Source organism: Macaca thibetana, chromosome 1 (assembly GCF_024542745.1).
Source record: "Macaca thibetana thibetana isolate TM-01 chromosome 1, ASM2454274v1, whole genome shotgun sequence".
NCBI classification, from domain to species: domain Eukaryota; kingdom Metazoa; phylum Chordata; class Mammalia; order Primates; family Cercopithecidae; genus Macaca; species Macaca thibetana.
Window position 1 is genome coordinate 19077856 of NC_065578.1, and position 18450 is coordinate 19096305.

Below are 18450 nucleotides of genomic sequence, written 5' to 3' on the forward strand. Positions count from 1 at the left end.
TTTCCGGGAAAACTTCCTGGAGAGGAGACGGACCTGGATCCACAGAGAGGAAGCTGGGCAGAGGAAGGGTAGGGGCTGGGTGACGGGGATGACATGTGGACTGTGGTTTGGTATAGCCAGAAGAGGAGGCTGGCAAAGCTAGGGGCAGGAAGGGAAGCCTCAGGGGTCTCTTCTGCCCCTGTTGGCAGGTTCGAGGACACTGAGAGAGATGGGGCAACTTGAAGGTGAGGGGATTATTTGCAATGTCAACTTCCAAGAGTCCTCTTCTTCTGCCTCCCTTGCTGTCTCCTCCCAGTATCTCAATTCTCCCCAAGGCTGGAGGTCAGCCCCTACTTTGCAGTTTTTTGTAGACATGGGGTCTCACTATGTTTTCCAGGCTGGTCTCAAACTCCTGGCCTCAAGCAAACCTTCCGTGTTGGCCTCCCAAGTGCTGGGATTGCAGGTGTGAGTGACTACGCTGTGCCTAGGCCTCTACTTTGTAACAATCAGATCTTTAACTGGGCACCTACACCTGCCCCCACTCACCACATGACACATGACACCCAACTTGTATGAACATCATCCTCATTCGGTGAGGCCTTGTTATGTGCACTTACATCTGAGAACTCAGGGACCAGGGAAGGGAGTTCTCCTACCAAGGCCTCACAGCAGGGAAGTGGGGGTGCTGGCATGGTATATTTTATCAGTGCGACTGCTCAAACCCCCAGGCTCAGCCCAGGTGACCCAGCCCTGAGAGGGGCTCCCAGAGCTCACACTCCCTTGGATTCTCTCCAGCCCCATCTTTCTCATACACACCACCCCCCTTCAAAAAAGGCAAACGGTGCTGACAAAGCCCAGGCCCCGAAGGCTCTCCCTCAGATAATTGTGCCCCCTACGAGGGCAAATTTGGCAATGTCACAACCGTGCTAAGTTGGTTTAGGTAGAATCCCCAATGTTGTCCTCCATATCTGATTGGGTTTCTCATCCTCCATGGCCCCCAGGTGATGTCTGAGGAACCCACCTGCCTTCAGCAGGAATCCTGGGGGATCGCTTTAGCCAGAGTCTCCCAACCCCCCACAACCCCGATGTGTCTTCTGGTTAACTTCTCATCCTCAGACCCCACCCTGCTCCTTGGCTATGAATTCCTGCCTTTTCTTATTGTATCTGCCGTTGAGTCCAGTCTCTCTTCCCCACTGCAGAACCCACTGCCATGGCCCTACACATGTCCCCATGGCCCCTTTGAACAAAGCCTGCCTTACTGTGCTTCATGCTTCAACAAGTGTCACTGAGTGATGTTTTATCTTTAACATCTTTCAGATGGGGAAAGAGAGGCCTTTGGGCTAATTTCCTTTCAGATGCATGGGGAAGGCCGATTCTCCTATCTGGTATGTAAACCCCCAAGTCAGGCAGGCCAGAGCACCCAGGGGTGGGGACTGTGCCAACTGGCTGTGGGCAGGGCTGTGGGGGTGGGAGGAGGAGTTGGAGCCTCCTTTTTCTAGGGCATGTGTCACCTGCCTCCTGCCCAGGGGCATTGCCCCGGCACTCCCCTGCCAGTGTGCGAGGCAGCCTGAAGCTGGAGCCTGCTCCCCGCAGCCTCTGGAGCGTATCTCAGACCTTTCAAGACCTATGTTGCTGGCCCCCCAGAACCCGGAACATGGCAGATGGGGCGCAGGCCAACCCCAAAGCGTTCAAAAAGAAGGTGCTGGATAGATGCTCCTCTGGGTGGAGGGGCCCACGCTTCCGAGCCTCCTGTCCTTCAAGAACCCCCAGGTAGGTGCCTGCTACCCTGAGATGGAATCCTCCAGGGAGAGGCAGAGACAGGGGTGAGGGACTGGTTCCTAGAATTCCTGTCTCCTGAGAGTCTGCGTGGCGGGCTGAGATGGTCACTACTTTTCCAGCACTAAATGGGGATCATTTAGTCAACCCTCACGTGGCATTCATGTGGCCCAGGGAGAGTGAGGCCACAACCCTCATGTGGCCCAGGGAGGCTGAGGCCACACATTTTGGAAGCGGTGCTGGGACCAGAATCCAGGGACCTAGGACTCCTGACTTTGGGTTCAAGACCCAGCTGCTAAGCTGGGTCACATGACTTCCTTCCAGGACTCCCTAGTGTGTACATGGGAGGTCCGGCCTGAGACAGTGGGCTTCCTGTCCTGGAGGCTGATGTGTAGAGGGGGTTTCTGCCAGAGTGGGGGGCAAGGAGGTACTCGTGCCTCCTGGCTCTGCCATCTGGGGTGTGCTCCTCCAGGAGGGGCTGGGCAGGTGCTGATGACAGCACTAGGAGCAGCAACTAGGACATCCAGGGACATCATTGATGACACCTGTCATGAGGCTCAGGAAGGAAGCAGCAGGTCCAGCACTGCCAGGGGTGAAGGGGATGGACTCAAGCTCCGGGTTTTGTCCTCCCTCAGGTCTAGCCTGGGTATGAAGAAGTTCTTTGCCGTGGCCATCCTTGCCAGCAGTGGTGAGTAAAGACTCCAGGGGGCTCCTCCTTCTCTCCCGCTCCTGGCCTGTCTCCCATGACCTTGGGCGCCTGAGTTAGGGTTCCACTGACCAGCCTAAGTTCCTTCCTCTCTCTGGGCTTTGCTTCCTGGCTCAGCCCAGCAGACTGCACCCAATTCTGGGGTTGTTTACCCCTCCAGCCACCTGTAAACAGGCTTTTATGAGCCCCAGGGGGCAGGGCGCAGGGCTGAGCAAGCATCATAAAATGCTGGTGTTGGCTGGGCATTTGTGTACCTGAGTGTGTATTAGCGTGTGTCCATCAGACAGGAGTTAATGATTTTGTGTGCAGACAGGCGCAGGTACCTATGTGTGTGTAGGTGTGCCTGAGCACTTGATGATGTCTATGTGTGCAACACGCATCTATAAAGTATGTGACACTGTAGGCACCTGAGTGCAAGCCCGTTTGTGTCTCTTCGTGTAAGCATGTGTTAATTGGGGTGTGTGTCTCCAGAGCGTGCTTACGGATGTAGGGTGCACAGATCTGCAGAAGGGTGTGTGTGTGTGTGTGTGTGTGTGTGTGTGTGTGTGTGTAGGGTGGGTGTCTGTGTACTGCAGAGTGGTGGGAGGTCAGGGGCTTCTTTCTGGGGGTGGTACCCAGGGTATCATTGCTCTGGGCAGCCCCCCATAGGATTGTTGTGTGAGGCTCTTGACAAACCTGACCCTACCACTCGTCCCAGCATCATTCATGTGGCAGGTGTCCCAGTTCCATGGACCATTGGCTGGGCCTCTCGCTGGCCTTTCATGCAGCCTGTTAAACCTCACCAGAACACAGCCTGGCTTGAGGAAAAGAAATAAATGCCAAAAACCAAAATAAGGTTCCATGTGAGAGAGGGCTGGCTGCATTCAGGCAAAGTGACCTGTTATTGAGGAGATGACTGCCTGAGTTCAGCCCAAGCCACTGGTTAGGGGCAGAACCTTCAACCCCACTGAATGCGGACTTGGATTCCTTCGCTGGGACTGTCAGTGTGGATGTGGCCTTGGGCCGGGCCCCTGCGTTGTGTATGTGAGTGCATCTGTAATGCACGAGGGTGTGAGTGTGCAAGTGTGTGTGTGTATCAGGTATGGGTGTGTGTGTATCAGGTATGTGTGTGTGTATACGGTATGTGTGTGTGTATCAGGTACGTGTGTGTGTCTGTCAGGTAGGTGTGTGTGTATCAGGTGTGTGTGGGTGAGTGTAGGTGAGTTTGAGGTGTCTGGGGGTGAGTGTGTGTACAAGTGTATGTGGTGTGTAGAGGAGAGTGTGATGTGGGCAGGTGTGTGAATGTGTGTGAGATGAGTGTGTGTGTGTGTCTGTGTGTGTGTGCACCCTGTGCATGGCTGCGTAGGTTTCTTGCTCTTCTTCTCTTGCCACATGGGAGTTGCCGGTCAGGGGGTCCCAGGGACTGGAGGTGCCCCCTCCCCCAGGGTAACATTTACAAGGCCGGGGTGGATGGGGAGGAGGCCAGGGGCTCACAGTGGCTGGGTCCCTCCTCAAGGCGCTGTGGGGGTCAGGCACTCTACACACCTTCGTGATCACACTTCAACCTCCAAGGTGCCCTGCAAGGAGGGCATCATTATCCCCATCCTCTGCTTTGGGAATTGCAATCTGAGAGGTTGCTGGTATGTGCCAAGCCTCAAGCAGGGCACTGGCCTGCCTGATCTCTCATGGTTGAGATTGTTACTCCCATGTTACAAATGGGAGAACGGAGCCCCAGGGAGTCCCAGCTGGCCTTGGTTATTGGCCTAGGTCTGTCTGACTCCAGAGTCAATGCTCTTCCCACTAAGACACATTGAGGTGGCGAGTTCCCTGTCGTTAGAGATGTCGGATACCATGTCTCTGGAAGCAAGCAAGAGTGGCCTTTGGGATTCCCCTGAGCCACCAGTTTCTGAAATTGTTGACTTTCCCCTCTCCCAGTACATTTCCTCATTCAGGCTGGGGAGCAGGGTGGGGACATGGAGAGAGCAGCAGGAAGGGTGCTGAGCTAGGCCCCTCATGCTGACTGCAGCTGGAATGGCTGGGGTGGGGGAAGCAGGCAGAGCTGTGCTGCTCTGTGGTTAGCTTCCCAGCTCCAGAGCACACAAACCCCGGGCAGTCTGGGCTCTGCCCTTTCCAGCCTGTGGGACCTGGGCAAGCCTGCACCTTTCTGAGCCTTAGTTTCCTCACCCATAAAATGGTGATAGATTGGGTCTCCTGCTGGTGCCTGTAGGGCAGCTTCCCCCAGGTTAAGGACTGTAGGTGCCAGACTGGGCGTGTGGACCCAGTGCTGCATCCAGGAGGATGTGCAGAGGCAGCGCAGGCGATTCAGAGAGCCACTGCACGGGCACAGACTGCAAGACAGAGAGAAGCAGTGGCAAGGGGAGAATGTGTCCTGGGGTGGGCTGGCCTGGCAGGTGCCATGAAGCTGATTTCGCTGGTGCAGGGAGTGTCCTTGTACTATTTCTCCCTCTGTATGTGTGTGGGGAGAGCGTTTTCCTTTGTCCTACCCCCAGCCAATATCAGCCTGTACTACAAAGGCTTTTCTGTTTCTTCATTAACGACCAGAGCACCGAATTGTCTCTGGATTGATCCTGAGATGCACCAGCCCCGGGATCATGGTGGGGACTCTGAGGCCCCCAGGAGGGCAGAGGCAAGAGGCAGAGGCCAGGAGGGGACCCAGAATCAACCCCCTGAGCTTGCTAACAGCATGTGGCCTTTGCGAAGCCTCCTCCAGCATACCAGGCGCTTGGGCATCCCCCTTGAGAAGTGTGTACAGCCAAGTGGCAGAGGGTGTGGGTGCAAAACCCTCACTGCCTGGGTCCAAATTCTGTCTCCACTGCTTTCTGACAATAGGACCTAGAGCAAGTTACGAAATGCACTGGGCCTCAGTCTTCTCATCGATGTAGTGGGATAACAAGAGCGTGCAGTGCGCACTCAATGGGTTCATGCACGGAAGGAGCTTGGGACAGTACCTGGCATGGAGCAAGCCCCCAGCAAGGATGACCTGCATTGTTTTCTTGGGGCTGCAGGGCTTACTGCTGGGATGTGGGTGCACACCATGCATGGTATCTTGTAGATTTCTTTCCTCCTGCTTAGCTGCCCACCCTTCTTGCCCCAGCTTCCTCTCCTGCTTTCTCCTTCCTTCTCCCACCTACCCTAGGTATTGAGAGGATGGTCAGACCAGACTCTCAGGATGAGAGAGGATGGGAGCAGCCAGCCATGGGGCAGAGGCTCAGATCACCCCCCTGGTTCTCTTGCAGTTCTGTCCACAGCCCACAGCAGCCTGCTCAACCTGAGGGCCATGGTGGAGGCCGTCACGGGGAGGAACGCCATCCTGTCCTTCGTGGGTTACGGTTGCTACTGTGGGCTGGGGGGCCGTGGCCAGCCTAAGGATGAGGTGGACTGGTAGGTACCAGACCTGGGCTCCTGTCAGGGGCCAAATGAGGACAGTTGAAGGTCAGACTGAACTTACCCTCCATCCCTGAGAGGGGGAGACCTTCTTTCCCCAAGGGATCCGGCTTCTTTGATGAGTTGGTGACCAGAGCCTGGTCTTTGACTATGTTCTTTCCAAACTGTCTTGGGCGCTTTCTGTTGTCCATCTCCAAGGTCATGGACTTGGAAGTGTTTCAGCCCCTCCTCTCTCTAGGAAGGGACCTTTGACTGTGGTAGAGCAGTCATACAGCTTACACCCCACAAAGGCAAGGGCTGTGACCCCTGCCCACCTCAGGCTGGAGGCTCTGGAAGACAGGACCGTGCCTCCTCCATCAGTCTGGGAGCTCCCAGCAACCATGGCTTGTCTTCTCCTCCTATTTCCCCAACAGCAGCCAGCACCAAGTTTGTATCACAGAAAGCTTAATAAATGCATGTTGACTAGCTGACTTCACTCCCCCAGAGGTGAGGGACAGCCACGCTGCCTGTGCTTCTTGTCCCCCATCCTACTAGTCCCTGTTGACAACTCCAGACCTTTGTCCCTCCCTGGCCATGAGGCACTGCCAGGGGTAGCCTCTGCCTACAGTCGACGCTCCTCCAACCTTGACGTAAACCCAGGCAGCCTCTGACCCCTCCCACAGCTGTAGCCAGGGCTCTGGGGGAAAGCTGGGAGTCCTGTGGATAGAACAGAGACACAGGGGAGAATGTGTCCTGGGGTGGGCAGGCCTGGCAGGTGCCACAAAGCTGAAGCTGTGAGGATCGGAACCTGGGGTACCGGCCCCAGCTCTGCTTGGCTGTGTGACCTCAGACAAGTAACTGTCCCTCTCTGGGCTTCAGTTAGAACGTTTGACCTGTGAGAGACTGGAAGAGATGATCAGAGGTTTCTGCTGGTGGGAGATGGGCCAGCCCGGCCATGACTGTCCACTCACCTCTGCCGCTCCCTAGGTGCTGCCACGCCCACGACTGCTGCTACCAGGAACTCTTTGACCAGGGCTGTCACCCCTATGTGGACCACTATGATCACACCATCGAGAACAACACTGAGATAGTCTGCAGTGAGTTCCTCCCCTGTCACCTGGGCCCCTGGAGAAGGGAGTGGCTGGTTCCACCAGGCTGTGCTGGGATGGTGGACAGGCTTGCCAGATTAAATAAAGGCTGCCGGCTGGGTGCGGAGGCTCACGCCTGTAATCCCAGCACTTTGGGAGGCCGAGGCGAGTGGATCACTTGAGGTCAGGAGTTCGAGACCAGCCTGGCTAACATGATGAAAACCCGTCTCTACTGAAAACACAAAAATTAGCCGGGTGTGGTGGTGCACACCTGTAATCACAGCTGCTGGAGAGGCTGAGACATGAGAATCACTTCGAACCTGGGAGGCAGAGGTTGCAGTGAGCCAAGATCGCACACCACTGCACTCCCGCCTGGGCAACAGAGTGAGACTCTGCCTCAAAAAAAAGAAAAAAGAAAGAAATACAGGCTGCCTAGTGAAACTCATTTCTTAGATATACAATAAAAATGTTTTAATATTAAATACATCCTAAATATTGCATGGGACATATTGATACTCAAAACTAAATGCTAGTATAAAATTAATTAGTATTTATAGAAAATGAAATGTTTAGGACATACTTCTACTAACACATGTACTTTTTTTTATTTTTTTATTTTTTTATTTTTTGAGAAGGAGTCTTGCTATGTCACCAGGCTGGAGTGCAGTGGCGCAATCTCAGCTCACTGCAACCTCTGCCTCTCAGGTTCAAGTGATTCTCCTGCCTCAGCCTCCCAAGTAGCTGGGACTACAGGTGCACGCCACCACGCCCAGCTAATTTTTGTACTTTTAGGAGAGACAGGGTTTCACCATGTTGGCTAGGATGGTCTTGATTTCTTGACATCGTGATCCACCCGCCTCGGCTTCCCAAAGTACTGGGATTACAGGTGTGAGCCACCGCGTCCAGCCAAACATGTACTATTTACCTGAAATTTTAATTAATTAATTAATTAAAACAGGGTCTTGCTCTGTTGCCCAGGCTGGAGTACAGTGGTGCCATTGTAGCTCACTGCAGCCTTGACCTCCAGGGCTAAAGTGATCCTCCTGTCTCAGTCTCCCGAGTAGCTGGGATTACAGGCAAGTGCCACCACGCACAGTTGATTTTTGTATTTTTTGCAGAGATGGGGTCTCACTATGTTGCCCAGGCTGGTCTTGAACTCCTGGCCTCCAGCAATCCTCCCACCTCTGCCTCCCAAAGAGTCCGCTGGGATTATGGGTATGAGCCACCAGCCAGCCCAGCCTGAAATTGAAATTTAACCAGGCATCCTGTGTTTTGATTTTGGTTTTGCTTTTTTTGCTAAATCTAAATCTGACCAGCCTAGCTGTGGCTGGAGAACATCTCCCTGAGGTGCTCTGAAGCTCCAGTCCTGGAATTGGCATCCCAGTTCTCCTGTCTCCCAAATTCTGAGTGATTCTGATTCAGTGGGTGTGGGTGGGGCCCCGGAATTTGGCTTTCAGCCGGCTCCCCAGATGGTTCTGAGGCTGCAGCTCTGCAGGGAGGCTCTGAGGCATGCTGGCCTGGGAGTCGGGGGACCTGGGTTTGAACTCTGGTTCTGTCGCCATCTCCTCGCTCCGTGTAGCCCTGGGCAGGTCCTTCCCCGCCTGGCCTCAGTTTCCTCACTCATGGGTCCATTGAGGGGTTTGGATCAGAGCGGACTCTTTCTCTTCTGGTTCTGTCACTCGGACCCCACCAGCAGAGGTGGCTCCATCCCAGGACGCCCAGTGTTTCTAGGGATCCAAGGTATTAGCACCTGGCCTGGTGTGTTCCCTCATTTACCATGAACTTGCTGTGGCTATTTCCCAACTGAGAAATGTAGGTAAGCGCAAGTGGCATCCAGGTAGCAGTGCCCAGTTTTCCCTGCCCTGCTCCACTCTGTGCCCCTCTCTGAGGCAGGATTCCCCCCTGGCCCAGCCTGTGAGCAGCCACTGGGCCTTCTTTGCCCCCATATCTTCACCTGGTACTACCAGTTGTTGCTTATTAATAGCTCACAAGCAATGCTGGCTTTGCAAAGACACTCACGTCTCCTGTCACCTGGGAAGGAGTCTAGTGGAGACTGGGGTGCAATTTGGGACCCCTTGGGAGCCCAGATCTCTGTGGTCCTCATGTTCTGCTGTTCAAACATGAGGTGGAGGGGCTGGCCTGAGACAGCAGATGCCCCCCTATTAAAGCAGCTGGAGGAGAGAGATTCTCCCCCCACCACCACCCACCAGGGGTAACGGACTAACTTAAAGCAGTGACTTTCATGCTGGGTTTGGGGGATCCCTGGGACCATTGGAGCCAGAGGCCTTGAAAGGTGATAGCCACACAGTTCCTGAGAGGTTCAGCTGGTACTTCAGTGTATTTTATCATTAAGCAACTTCTTCTGGGGCTGTCTGATGCACCAGCCTTCTTTACACAGTTTCATTTAAGAGACAGGATTTTGTTGGTAGAAAGTATGAAAAGTTTGCAGACTGATCAAGCTAATTGGAGGTTCTCAAAGGGTTGTCCCTGAACCAGCAACAGCAGCAGCTGCAGCACCCAGGAAATTGTTAGAAATGCCAATTATCAGGCCCCACCCAGACCTACTGAATCTGACATTTAGGGGTGAGGTCCAGCAGTCTTAGTTAGAGCAAACCCTCCAGCTGATTCTATTGTGCACCTGAGGATGTTTCCTGAAATCTACTAATTATAACAACAGCACAGGGACAAACAACAGTAGCATTTGCCCTGGAATTGGCATGTGCTTGGCTCTTAGGCATTGACTAAGCTTTTGACAAGTGTTTTTCCCACTCATTTCTTACCAATAACTCCATCTTTTTTTTTTTTTTTTTTTTAAGACAAAGTTTGGCTCTTGTTGCCCAGGCTGGAGTGCAGTGGCATAATCTCGGCTTACTGCAACCTCGGCCTCCAGGGTTCAAGCGATTCTCCTGCCTCAGTCTCCCTCAGCTGGGATTACAGGCGTCCACCACCATGCCTGGCTAATTTTTCTATTTTTAGTAGAGATGGGGTTTCACCATGTTGGCCAGGCTGGTCTCGAACTCCTGACCTCAGGCGATCCGCCTGCCTCGGCCTCCCAAAGTACTGGGATTATAGGCGTGAGCCAGTATGCCCGGCAATAACTCCCTCTTCGGTGGGCTTTCTTTGAATCTGTGATTGAAGGGAAGAGGTCTGGGATGGCAGGAAGTAACAGGCCTGGGGGTGTGGGAGGTGCTTTAGTTCTGTGGGTGACTTAGGTAAACCCATCCCCCTTTCTGGGGCTCAGTTTCCTCAGTTATGCAATAACTGTGTTGGGCTTCAGTGGTTCCCTAATTTTACTATGCACCAGAGTCACCTAGAGAGCTTGTTACAACACAGACTGCTGGGCCCCAGCCCAGAGCTGCTGACCTTGCAGGTGGAGGGTGGGGCCCGTGAGTGGTGCTGGTCCTGCCACCCAGGGAACACATTCCAAGGACCACTGGGTTCTCCAAGTCTGTGTGCTCCCCTCCCCAGCAGTGGTCCTGGGGGAGCCACTGCCCCTTTCATCCACAGCCTTTGCTGCCCCCATCCCCCTATAGGTGACCTCAACAAGACAGAGTGTGACAAGCAGACATGCGTGTGTGACAAGAACGTGGTTCTGTGCCTCATGAACCAGACGTACCGAGAGAAGTACCGCGGCTTCCTCAATGTCTACTGCCAGGGCCCCACGCCCAACTGCAGCATCTATGAACCACCCCCTGAGGAGGTCACCTAGAGTCACCAATCCCCGGCGTCCCCCACCCCTCCCTAGAGCCTCTGAGGTCTGAGAGAGAAGAGCGGGCGGAGGGGACCAGATGAGGAGCAGGGAGGGCAGGAGCCAGGCTGGGAGCCCAAAGGTTGCTGGCTGCCTCCCCCTGGAGCTCTCCAGCCAGGGCTCAGCCCCCAGAGGACTCAGGAAGGCCTGGGTCCTGACTCCCCCAGCCCAACCCAGCCCCAAGCATGGGTGCATCCTGCCGCTGGTTCTGGACTGGGTGGGAGGCATGGAGCTTGTAGGAGTCTCTCCTGAGGGTGGCTGGGAAGACCCGAGAGAGAGGAAGAGGGGCCTCTGAGTGGGGCCTCTGTTGCTGGCGCCAGCTTGACTCCCCGGAGCCTTCGAGAATCTGAGCTGCCAGCCCAGGTCCAGAGCTGGGTGCATCCTCGGCCCAAGATCACAGGAAGGCAGATTGCTGGTCACGAAACCTGGGTTCTGGGAGCCCCTCAGCTGATCCCACAGGATGGCCTGGGGTGGTGGCTACTTTGGGCTTGAGGCTCTCTCGAGCCCCACTCACAGAGCAGGTGCCCCACCCCAGCCCTCACTGAGGTGGCCATGAGTCCAGTTCAGACCCTAGGGGATGTGCAGTGCTGAGCGTCCCAGCCCCGAAGTCCAGCCTCTGAGCAGGCTCCTGGGCACTGACAGAGCCACACACCCAGGTACACCTCACAGGCTAATATGGGGACACACGAAAATGTGGCCTCCAAAACCTGCAAGTCTTCTCTGTGCCCCTCATCGACCCATGCATGTCAGCCAACCCTGCCCTGCCACACCACGTGGGTCTGAGGAGCGCCTCTACCCCCACCCTCCGGGTCCCTGACAGACACTGCCCTCCTGGCCTGCACCTGGAACAGCAGCCAAAACAATGGAGGGGGACCCACACCCTCTCTCCCTGGGCTGTGGGCAGGCGTCACAAGTCCCATTGGTGGGGAAGAGGCTGAGGGCTGAGACCCACCTCAGTGAAGAGGGAAATGTAAGCAGGGAGAACATCAAGGCGGGAGGCTGCCTGGAAATTTCTAGAAGAGGGTCAAGGTAGGAGGCTACGTGGAAGCTTCTAGAAGGCAGTAAGGAACAGGTGAAGGAGAGGGGAGAAGATGGGAGCATGGAGAGACGAGGTGAGTGACAGCCGCCAGCAGGGAGGGGCCTCCAGGCAGCACAGAGGAGTTGGGGGGCAGGGCCTTATGGCGCTGGGTTCCTGTGTGGGGCGTGCAGCTGGGGCTGAAGTAGAGGGGACGGCCTTGCGGCCCCCAGCACTGTTGTTTCTCCAGGTGCACCATAACCTCCTCCTTACCTGCCTGAACCTCAACTCAGGGTCAGCGGCCTCCATGGAGCCAGCCCCACCTGCCCAAGGACCACTGAGGCCATCCTCCGCCTGGACTCAACAGCCGCCAGCAAGTTTGCCTGGCAGTGTCCCTGGGGTACCATTGTCACTGGGGAGGGAGAGCCAGGAAGGGTGGAGAAGGAGGCAGAAGGGGCACGTATGAAAAAGAGGACAGGAAGCCTCACCAGAGGCAGTTTCCAGAGCCCCAGTCTTGGAGACAAGGACACTGCCACCCAGCGCCACAGTCAGTGTGGGAGGGGCCCACGTCCCCCACCCCCCACGCCACACCGCTGCCTCCTGCTGGCCATGGTCCTCTGGCTGGGAGGAATGTGGTTTCCCAGCTGTACCCCTCCCCGCTGCACACACACCCTCCCCTGCCCCACGGAAAGTCTAGGCCAGGATCTGGCGATGGGATTCTGCTGCCCAGGGGTCCTGCCCGCCCTCACTCACCCCAGATGCTTCGGATGCTGCAGGTCCCAGAGAATCTCCACAGGACTTGGCTTCCCCTGCTCAAATGAATAAAGGCCTCCTACCTCAACTCCCTATAGCTGGGCCCTCCTTGGCCAGGCGTCGAGGGAGGGCATGGTGACTCCCCCTGCTTCTCCAGCTCTGGGAAAGGTGGGTTCCCATGCCCCGTAGCTGGCATGGCCCATCTCCCTCTTGCCCCCAGCCTGGGGGTGAGAAGTGGTGCCCAGGCCATGGACCCTAGGCCCCATGGTCTAGCAGTGGGACGATGACCGTGGTATGATGATAATGACAGGGCTAAGAACTTTTCAGGCACAGATCTCTGCAATACTCTCTCCACCCATTTCTGTTGAATAACTGAGGCCCAGAGAGTTCAAGTCACACAGGTCACAAGTGATGGGGCTGGGCTCTGGCTCTGAGTCCTCTGTGTTGGACTTTTTTTTTTTTTTTTTTTTGAGACAGAGTCTCACCTTATTGTCCAGGCTGGAGTGCAGTGGCGCGATCTCGGCTCACTGCAACCTCCACCTCCTGGATTCAAGCGATTCTCCTGCCTCAGTCTCCCGAGTAGCTGGGATTACAGGCGCGCGCCACCAGGCCCAGCTAATTTTTGTATTTTTATTAGAGACAGTGTTCCACCATGTTGGCCAGGCTGGTGTCGAACTCCTGACCTCAAGTGATCCGCCCGCCTCAGCCTCCCAAAGTGCTGGAATTACAGGTGTGAGCCACCACTCCTGGCTGCCTCTGACTTTTAACCCCTGCTCCTTGCAGCTCCTGAATGATGATTTGGGCACCTGGGGCAGTGGTAGGAGAGACCAAGGTCCTGATGCCGGCCCATCCGGTTCTCCTTCCAGCTCTGCCCCTGACATCTGTCCAGACTTGGTGGGCCCATCTGTGAAATGGGACTACATTTCTGCAGTGAAGAGTCCCAGGCTTGTTGTGACAGCCACTGAGACAACGGGGAGGAAAGGGCTTGTGAGCTGAGTGGGGTGGGGAGGGGAAAGCGGGCAGGAGATTATTGTCAAGATCATTAGTATGGAGGCTGGATATTTCTTCAGAGTGAAAGGGAGTGACAGTGGGACCATGAGGGTCCTGCAGGGCAGCTGGGTCCTGGCCCCTTCCCGACTCAGGCTCCTTCCTGTATGGGTATCGGTTGCCTCCCGCCGCAGCGACCACAGCGGCTGTTTCTCATGCTCTCTAAAGCCGTGGGCTTCCCTGGGGACATCAGCTGGGGACATCAGTGGGTACCCCTGTGTTATATGGAGAAGCTTTCACACACGACCCTGCAAGAAGAGGGATTCCTCAGCTCAATATTTTAAGTTTGAAAATCCCTGGACAAGCTCACCCGCGGATTCGTTCACTCAGCGGCCCTGCATGAGAGTGCCCTGGGTGCCAGCTGTGGTGCTGGGCTTCCAGCCTCTGCCCCCTCGGGGAGTCTGCAGCCCAAGTGGGAGGCAGACGCTGAGCTCCGAACCTTGACACGTGGTGCTAAGTGGTGTGACCGGGAGCACAGGGGTGAGAGAACCCAGGTCTGTGTGGCAGTCCCAAAGGTGCCAACAGGGGATGGGTGCAGCTGGGATGGTGCAGCTGGGGTCTCCCTGGCGTGGAGAGGAGTAGCAGGGGGTCACATTTTGTGAGGAGGGGCCCCTTCTTCTACCGCCTGGGGATCTCTTCCCCTGGGGACCAATGAAGACTCCATCCGGGGACTGAAGTCTTCCACGCTAAAGCGTAAGGAGGGGGCTGTCCGTGCTCCTCTCTGTCCTGGTGCTGCCATCTCTGCCCAGACCTAGGTCCGCCTACCCCCTCCGGAGACCCATGCCCCTCCAGGCCCCTTTCCCCTTTCGCCTTTCCTCGGACCTGTGGGGCGTCGCTGACAGGTTTTCCAGAACGTGGGCGACACCTAGTGGACATCACGGGTCACAACCGGCGCTCCGCTCCACCCCTCCCACCCCTGCCGCCCCTCTGCCCTGGACCCAGAGTGGAATTCTGTTGAGGGCCTGCCCCAGGCCCACAGTGCCCAGGAGAGCACAGGAAGCCATCAGTGTGGCCTCCACCATCCTCTCATTGTTGTCATCACTGCCTCTCAAGAAGTGCTGCCCTTAAAGCAAACAGCACAGGCTGGGTGGCACCCTGGCCCTGTCCCTCGCGGGGGGAGGGTAGATGTGGCAAGTCGCTTCACCCCTCCCAGCCTCAGTTTCCCCTTCTGTAAAATGTGGTTGATAATGAAGCACACCCCATAGGGTTTGAGGATGACATGAGGTCAGGGATGAGGATGCCCCTAGCACAAGGCCTGGCATGAAGAAGGGAAATTGTCTAGAGGAGGTGACTGATGCCCTGGGCAAAAGACCCTCAGGTAGGGGTGGCAGACAGCGGCAGGTAGAAGAAGTTGTTGCTGATGGAAGTGGACTGCCTGTGACATTCTTCCCCAAACAGAAAACTGGCAGAAGCAAAGCTGCTATTTAGCAAGAAAATCTGGCTCCCTGCCTGTGAGTGTGAGGGGGAAAGGGAGCGGGTGGGAGGAGGAGGAGGGAGAGGATGCAGAAGGGAAGGGTCTGTGGACCCTTGCTGTCCCTAAGCCACAGCCAGGCACCCGGGGCCTTGACTGACCCTGCCCCCAGCTGGGCCTAGGAGCCGACACTTCCTCAGTCTGGCCCTAACTATGAATGCAGAGAGGCAGCCGTTCCTCCAGAGGTTGGCATGGTAACACTAGCTGTTGGCTTCCCCAGTTGTGACTTTCTAACAAGCAGCTGATGCTACCAACTGTGACAACAAGGAAAGTCCTGGAGAAAAACACCAAGGCTCCTAGCAACAGGAGACAGGGGTGCAGTTTTTTTTTTTTTTTTTTTTTTTTTAAAGACATATTGGGCCAGGCGCAGTGGCTCACGCCTGTAATCCCAGCACTTTGGGAGGCCGAGGCAGGCGGATCACCAGGTCAGGAGATCAAGACCATCCTGGCTAATACAGTGAAACCCCGTCTCTACTAAACAAAATACCAAAAAAAAAAAAAAAAAAATTAGCTGGTCGTAGTGGTGGGTGCCTGTAGTCCCAGCTACTTGGGAAGCTGAGGTAGGAGAATGGCGTGAACCCAGGAGGCAGAGCTTGCAGTGAGCTGAGATTGTGCCACTGCACTCCAGCCTGGGTGACAGAGTGAGACTCCATCTCAAAAAAAAAAAAAAAAAAAAAAAAAAGATGTATTGCCCCGCCAACATCAACCCCTCTAAAACACGCATGCTCTGCCCAGGACGGGGGTCTGGGATCTCAAGATGTCAGGGCCCAAGTAAGAAAAGCAGAGCACATCAATCACTGTGCCAAGAGTTTTGCATGTGTCCTCTCATTTAACCCTCTCAGCAGCCCTAGGAGGGGGGTGAGGAGAGAGGCCATTTCTCTTACTGTCTCCTGTCTCTGAAGAGAAGGAGGAAGTAAAAGTTGAAAAACAACAAGAATGAAGTCAGTGGCAAGACCAGCCGGTGTCACTGATGACCAGGCCTGAGGTTAAAAGATTAACCCCCTACTCTCACCACACGTGCTCTCAATCTGTCACGACCCTTTCACGTGGAACCTCTTAGAGTTGTAAACCCTTAAAAGGGCCAGAAACTCTGTCTTAGGGGAGCTCGGTTCTTGAGACATGAGTCTGCCAAAGCTCCTGTCCAAATAAAGCCAAATCCTTCCTTAACCGGTGTCTGAGGGGTTTTGTCCGTGGCTCGTCTTGCTACATTTCTTGGTTCCCTGACCAGGAAATGAGGTAATTAACAGATGGTTGAGGCAGTCCCTTAGGCAGCTTAGGCCTGCCCTGCAAAGTATCCATGTGGGGGGCTCTGGCCAGCTTGGGCTACATGGGTCCTGAGAGCGCTCCCTGGTAAGCATTTGCCCCAGTGGAACGCCTTGTCAGAGTGGTGCATGGCAGGCCCCCGCAGAGGATCAATGCAGTGGCTGAACACCGGGAAGGAGCTGGCACTTGGAATCTGGACAACTGGAATACAGTAGTAGGACCGGTCCTGGGAATTTCCCCACTCCATTTGAGTGGAAGCGTGGCCTGATCACCCACGGTGTGCCCTTATCGGCACTTTGGTCTCAGCATTGATTTTGATTTGGCTTGATTTGTTTGCAACTGGCACTTTGGTCTCAGTACTGATTTTGATTTGGCTTGACTTGTTTGCAAAAAGGAAAGTGAAAGTGAGTGCTTGAGTTTGAGACGGGCGAGACTGGAGTGACCCCTTTACCCTTTCCTTCTTGTGGTGTGAGTGTTGTCTTGTCTCGGGAGGAAGATGGGTGGAATGCAAAGTAAGCCCACTCCACTAGGAACTATGTTGAAAAATTTCAAGGAAGGATTTAGTGGAGACTATGGAGTTAACTATGACACCGGGAAAACTTAGAACTTTGTGTGAGATAGACTGGCAGGCATTAGAAGTGGGTTGGCCAACAGAAGGAAGCCTAGACAGGTCTCTTGTTTCAGTGGTGTGGCACAAGGTAACTGGTAAAAAGGTAACTAGACCAGTTTCCGTACATAGACATTTGGTTATGGCTGATTTTAGACCCCCTACAGTGGTGAAGAGGACAGGCAGTAGTAGTACTAGTGGCAAAGGGACAGACAGCCAAGGAAGAAGCCCGCTCCACGCGCCGAGGGGAATCGGCTCCTAAAGTCCTGTCCAACCCAACATCAGAGGATTCACGGCAAGAAACGGCGCCAGTGGCCTCCCCCTTTTACCAAGAAGGAAGGCCTTCCACTCCTGAGCCCACTGTGCCCGAACTTCCACAAGGCCTATATACCCGTAGGCCATCCAGAGTGGAAAAGAAAGGATGCGAGGTCTTGGGAGAAATGCCTCCCTTGGCAGCCTGTTTGAGGCCTAGAACTGGATACAGATGCCCCTGAGAGAGCAACAGTATACTGGGGTAGACAAGGACGGGCATACAGTGGAAAGGCGTGCCTTTGTGTACCAGCTCTTCACCTCTACCGATCTCCTCAATAGGAAAAACAATGCCCCATCCTACACCGAAAAGCCTCAAGCTATACTTAATTTGCTCCAAACTATTATCCAGACCCACAACCCCACCTGGGCTGATTGCCACCAGTTGCTCATGTACCTCCTTTTTTTTTTTTTTTTTTTTTTGAGATGGAGTCTCGCTCTGTTGCCCAGGCTGGAGTGCAGTGGCCGGATCTCAGCTCACTGCAAGCTCCGCCTCCCGGGTTTATGCCATTCTCCTGCCTCAGCCTCCCAAGTAGCTGGGACTACAGACGCCCGCCACCTCGCCCGGCTAGTTTTTTGTATTTTTTAGTAGAGACGGGGTTTCACCGTGTTAGCCAGGATGGTCTCAATCTCCTGACCTCGTGATCCACCCGTCTCGGCCTCCCAAAGTGCTGGGATTACAGGCTTGAGCCACCGTGCCCGGCCGCTCATGTACCTCTTTAACACAGATGAAAGGAGGAGAGTGCTCCAAGCAGCAACTAAGTGGCTGGAAGAACATGTTCCTGCTGATTACCAAAACCCCCAAGAGTATGTGAGGATCCAACTACCAGGTACAGACCCCCAGTGGGACCCAGATGAAAGACAGGGTATGCAAAGCCTGAACCGGTACAGGGAAGCCCTTCTGGAAGGGTTAAAGAAGGGAGCTCAGAAGGCCACAAATGTTAACAAAGTCTCTGAGATCATTCAAGAGAAAGATGAGAGCCGGACACAATTCTACGAGAGACTATGTGAGGCCTGTCGTATGTATACTCCCTTTGATCCTGATAGCCCTGAAAATCAGCGCATGATTAACATGGCTTTAGTCAGACTACAGAAGACATGAGAAGAAAATTGCAGAAACAGGCTGGGTTTGCAGGCATGAATACATCACAGTTATCGGAGATAGCCAACCAGATGTTTCTAAATAGAGATGCAGTAAGCCACAGAGAGAACCACAGGCAACAAACACCAAGCCCGGCAAAACACAGACCTGCTAGTGGCAGCTATTAGAGGGGTCCCCCACAAAGAGGCAAGAGATGGGGGGCCCCAGGAAAAATACCCAGTCT

The 18450-nt window shown here is 54.8% G+C and overlaps 1 protein-coding gene across 1 annotated transcript; it reads left to right on the forward strand.

Moving 5' to 3' along the window:
• Positions 1-1513: 1513 nt before the first annotated feature.
• Positions 1514-10753, forward strand: PLA2G2F (phospholipase A2 group IIF). The gene is made up of 5 exons (XM_050793086.1): positions 1514-1749; positions 2391-2443; positions 5698-5842; positions 6812-6921; positions 10446-10753. Exons 1-5 carry the CDS (start codon positions 1634-1636, stop codon positions 10619-10621), a joined length of 600 nt encoding a protein of 199 aa, XP_050649043.1. The 5' UTR covers positions 1514-1633; the 3' UTR covers positions 10622-10753.
• The last annotated feature ends 7697 nt before the right edge of the window (positions 10754-18450 follow it).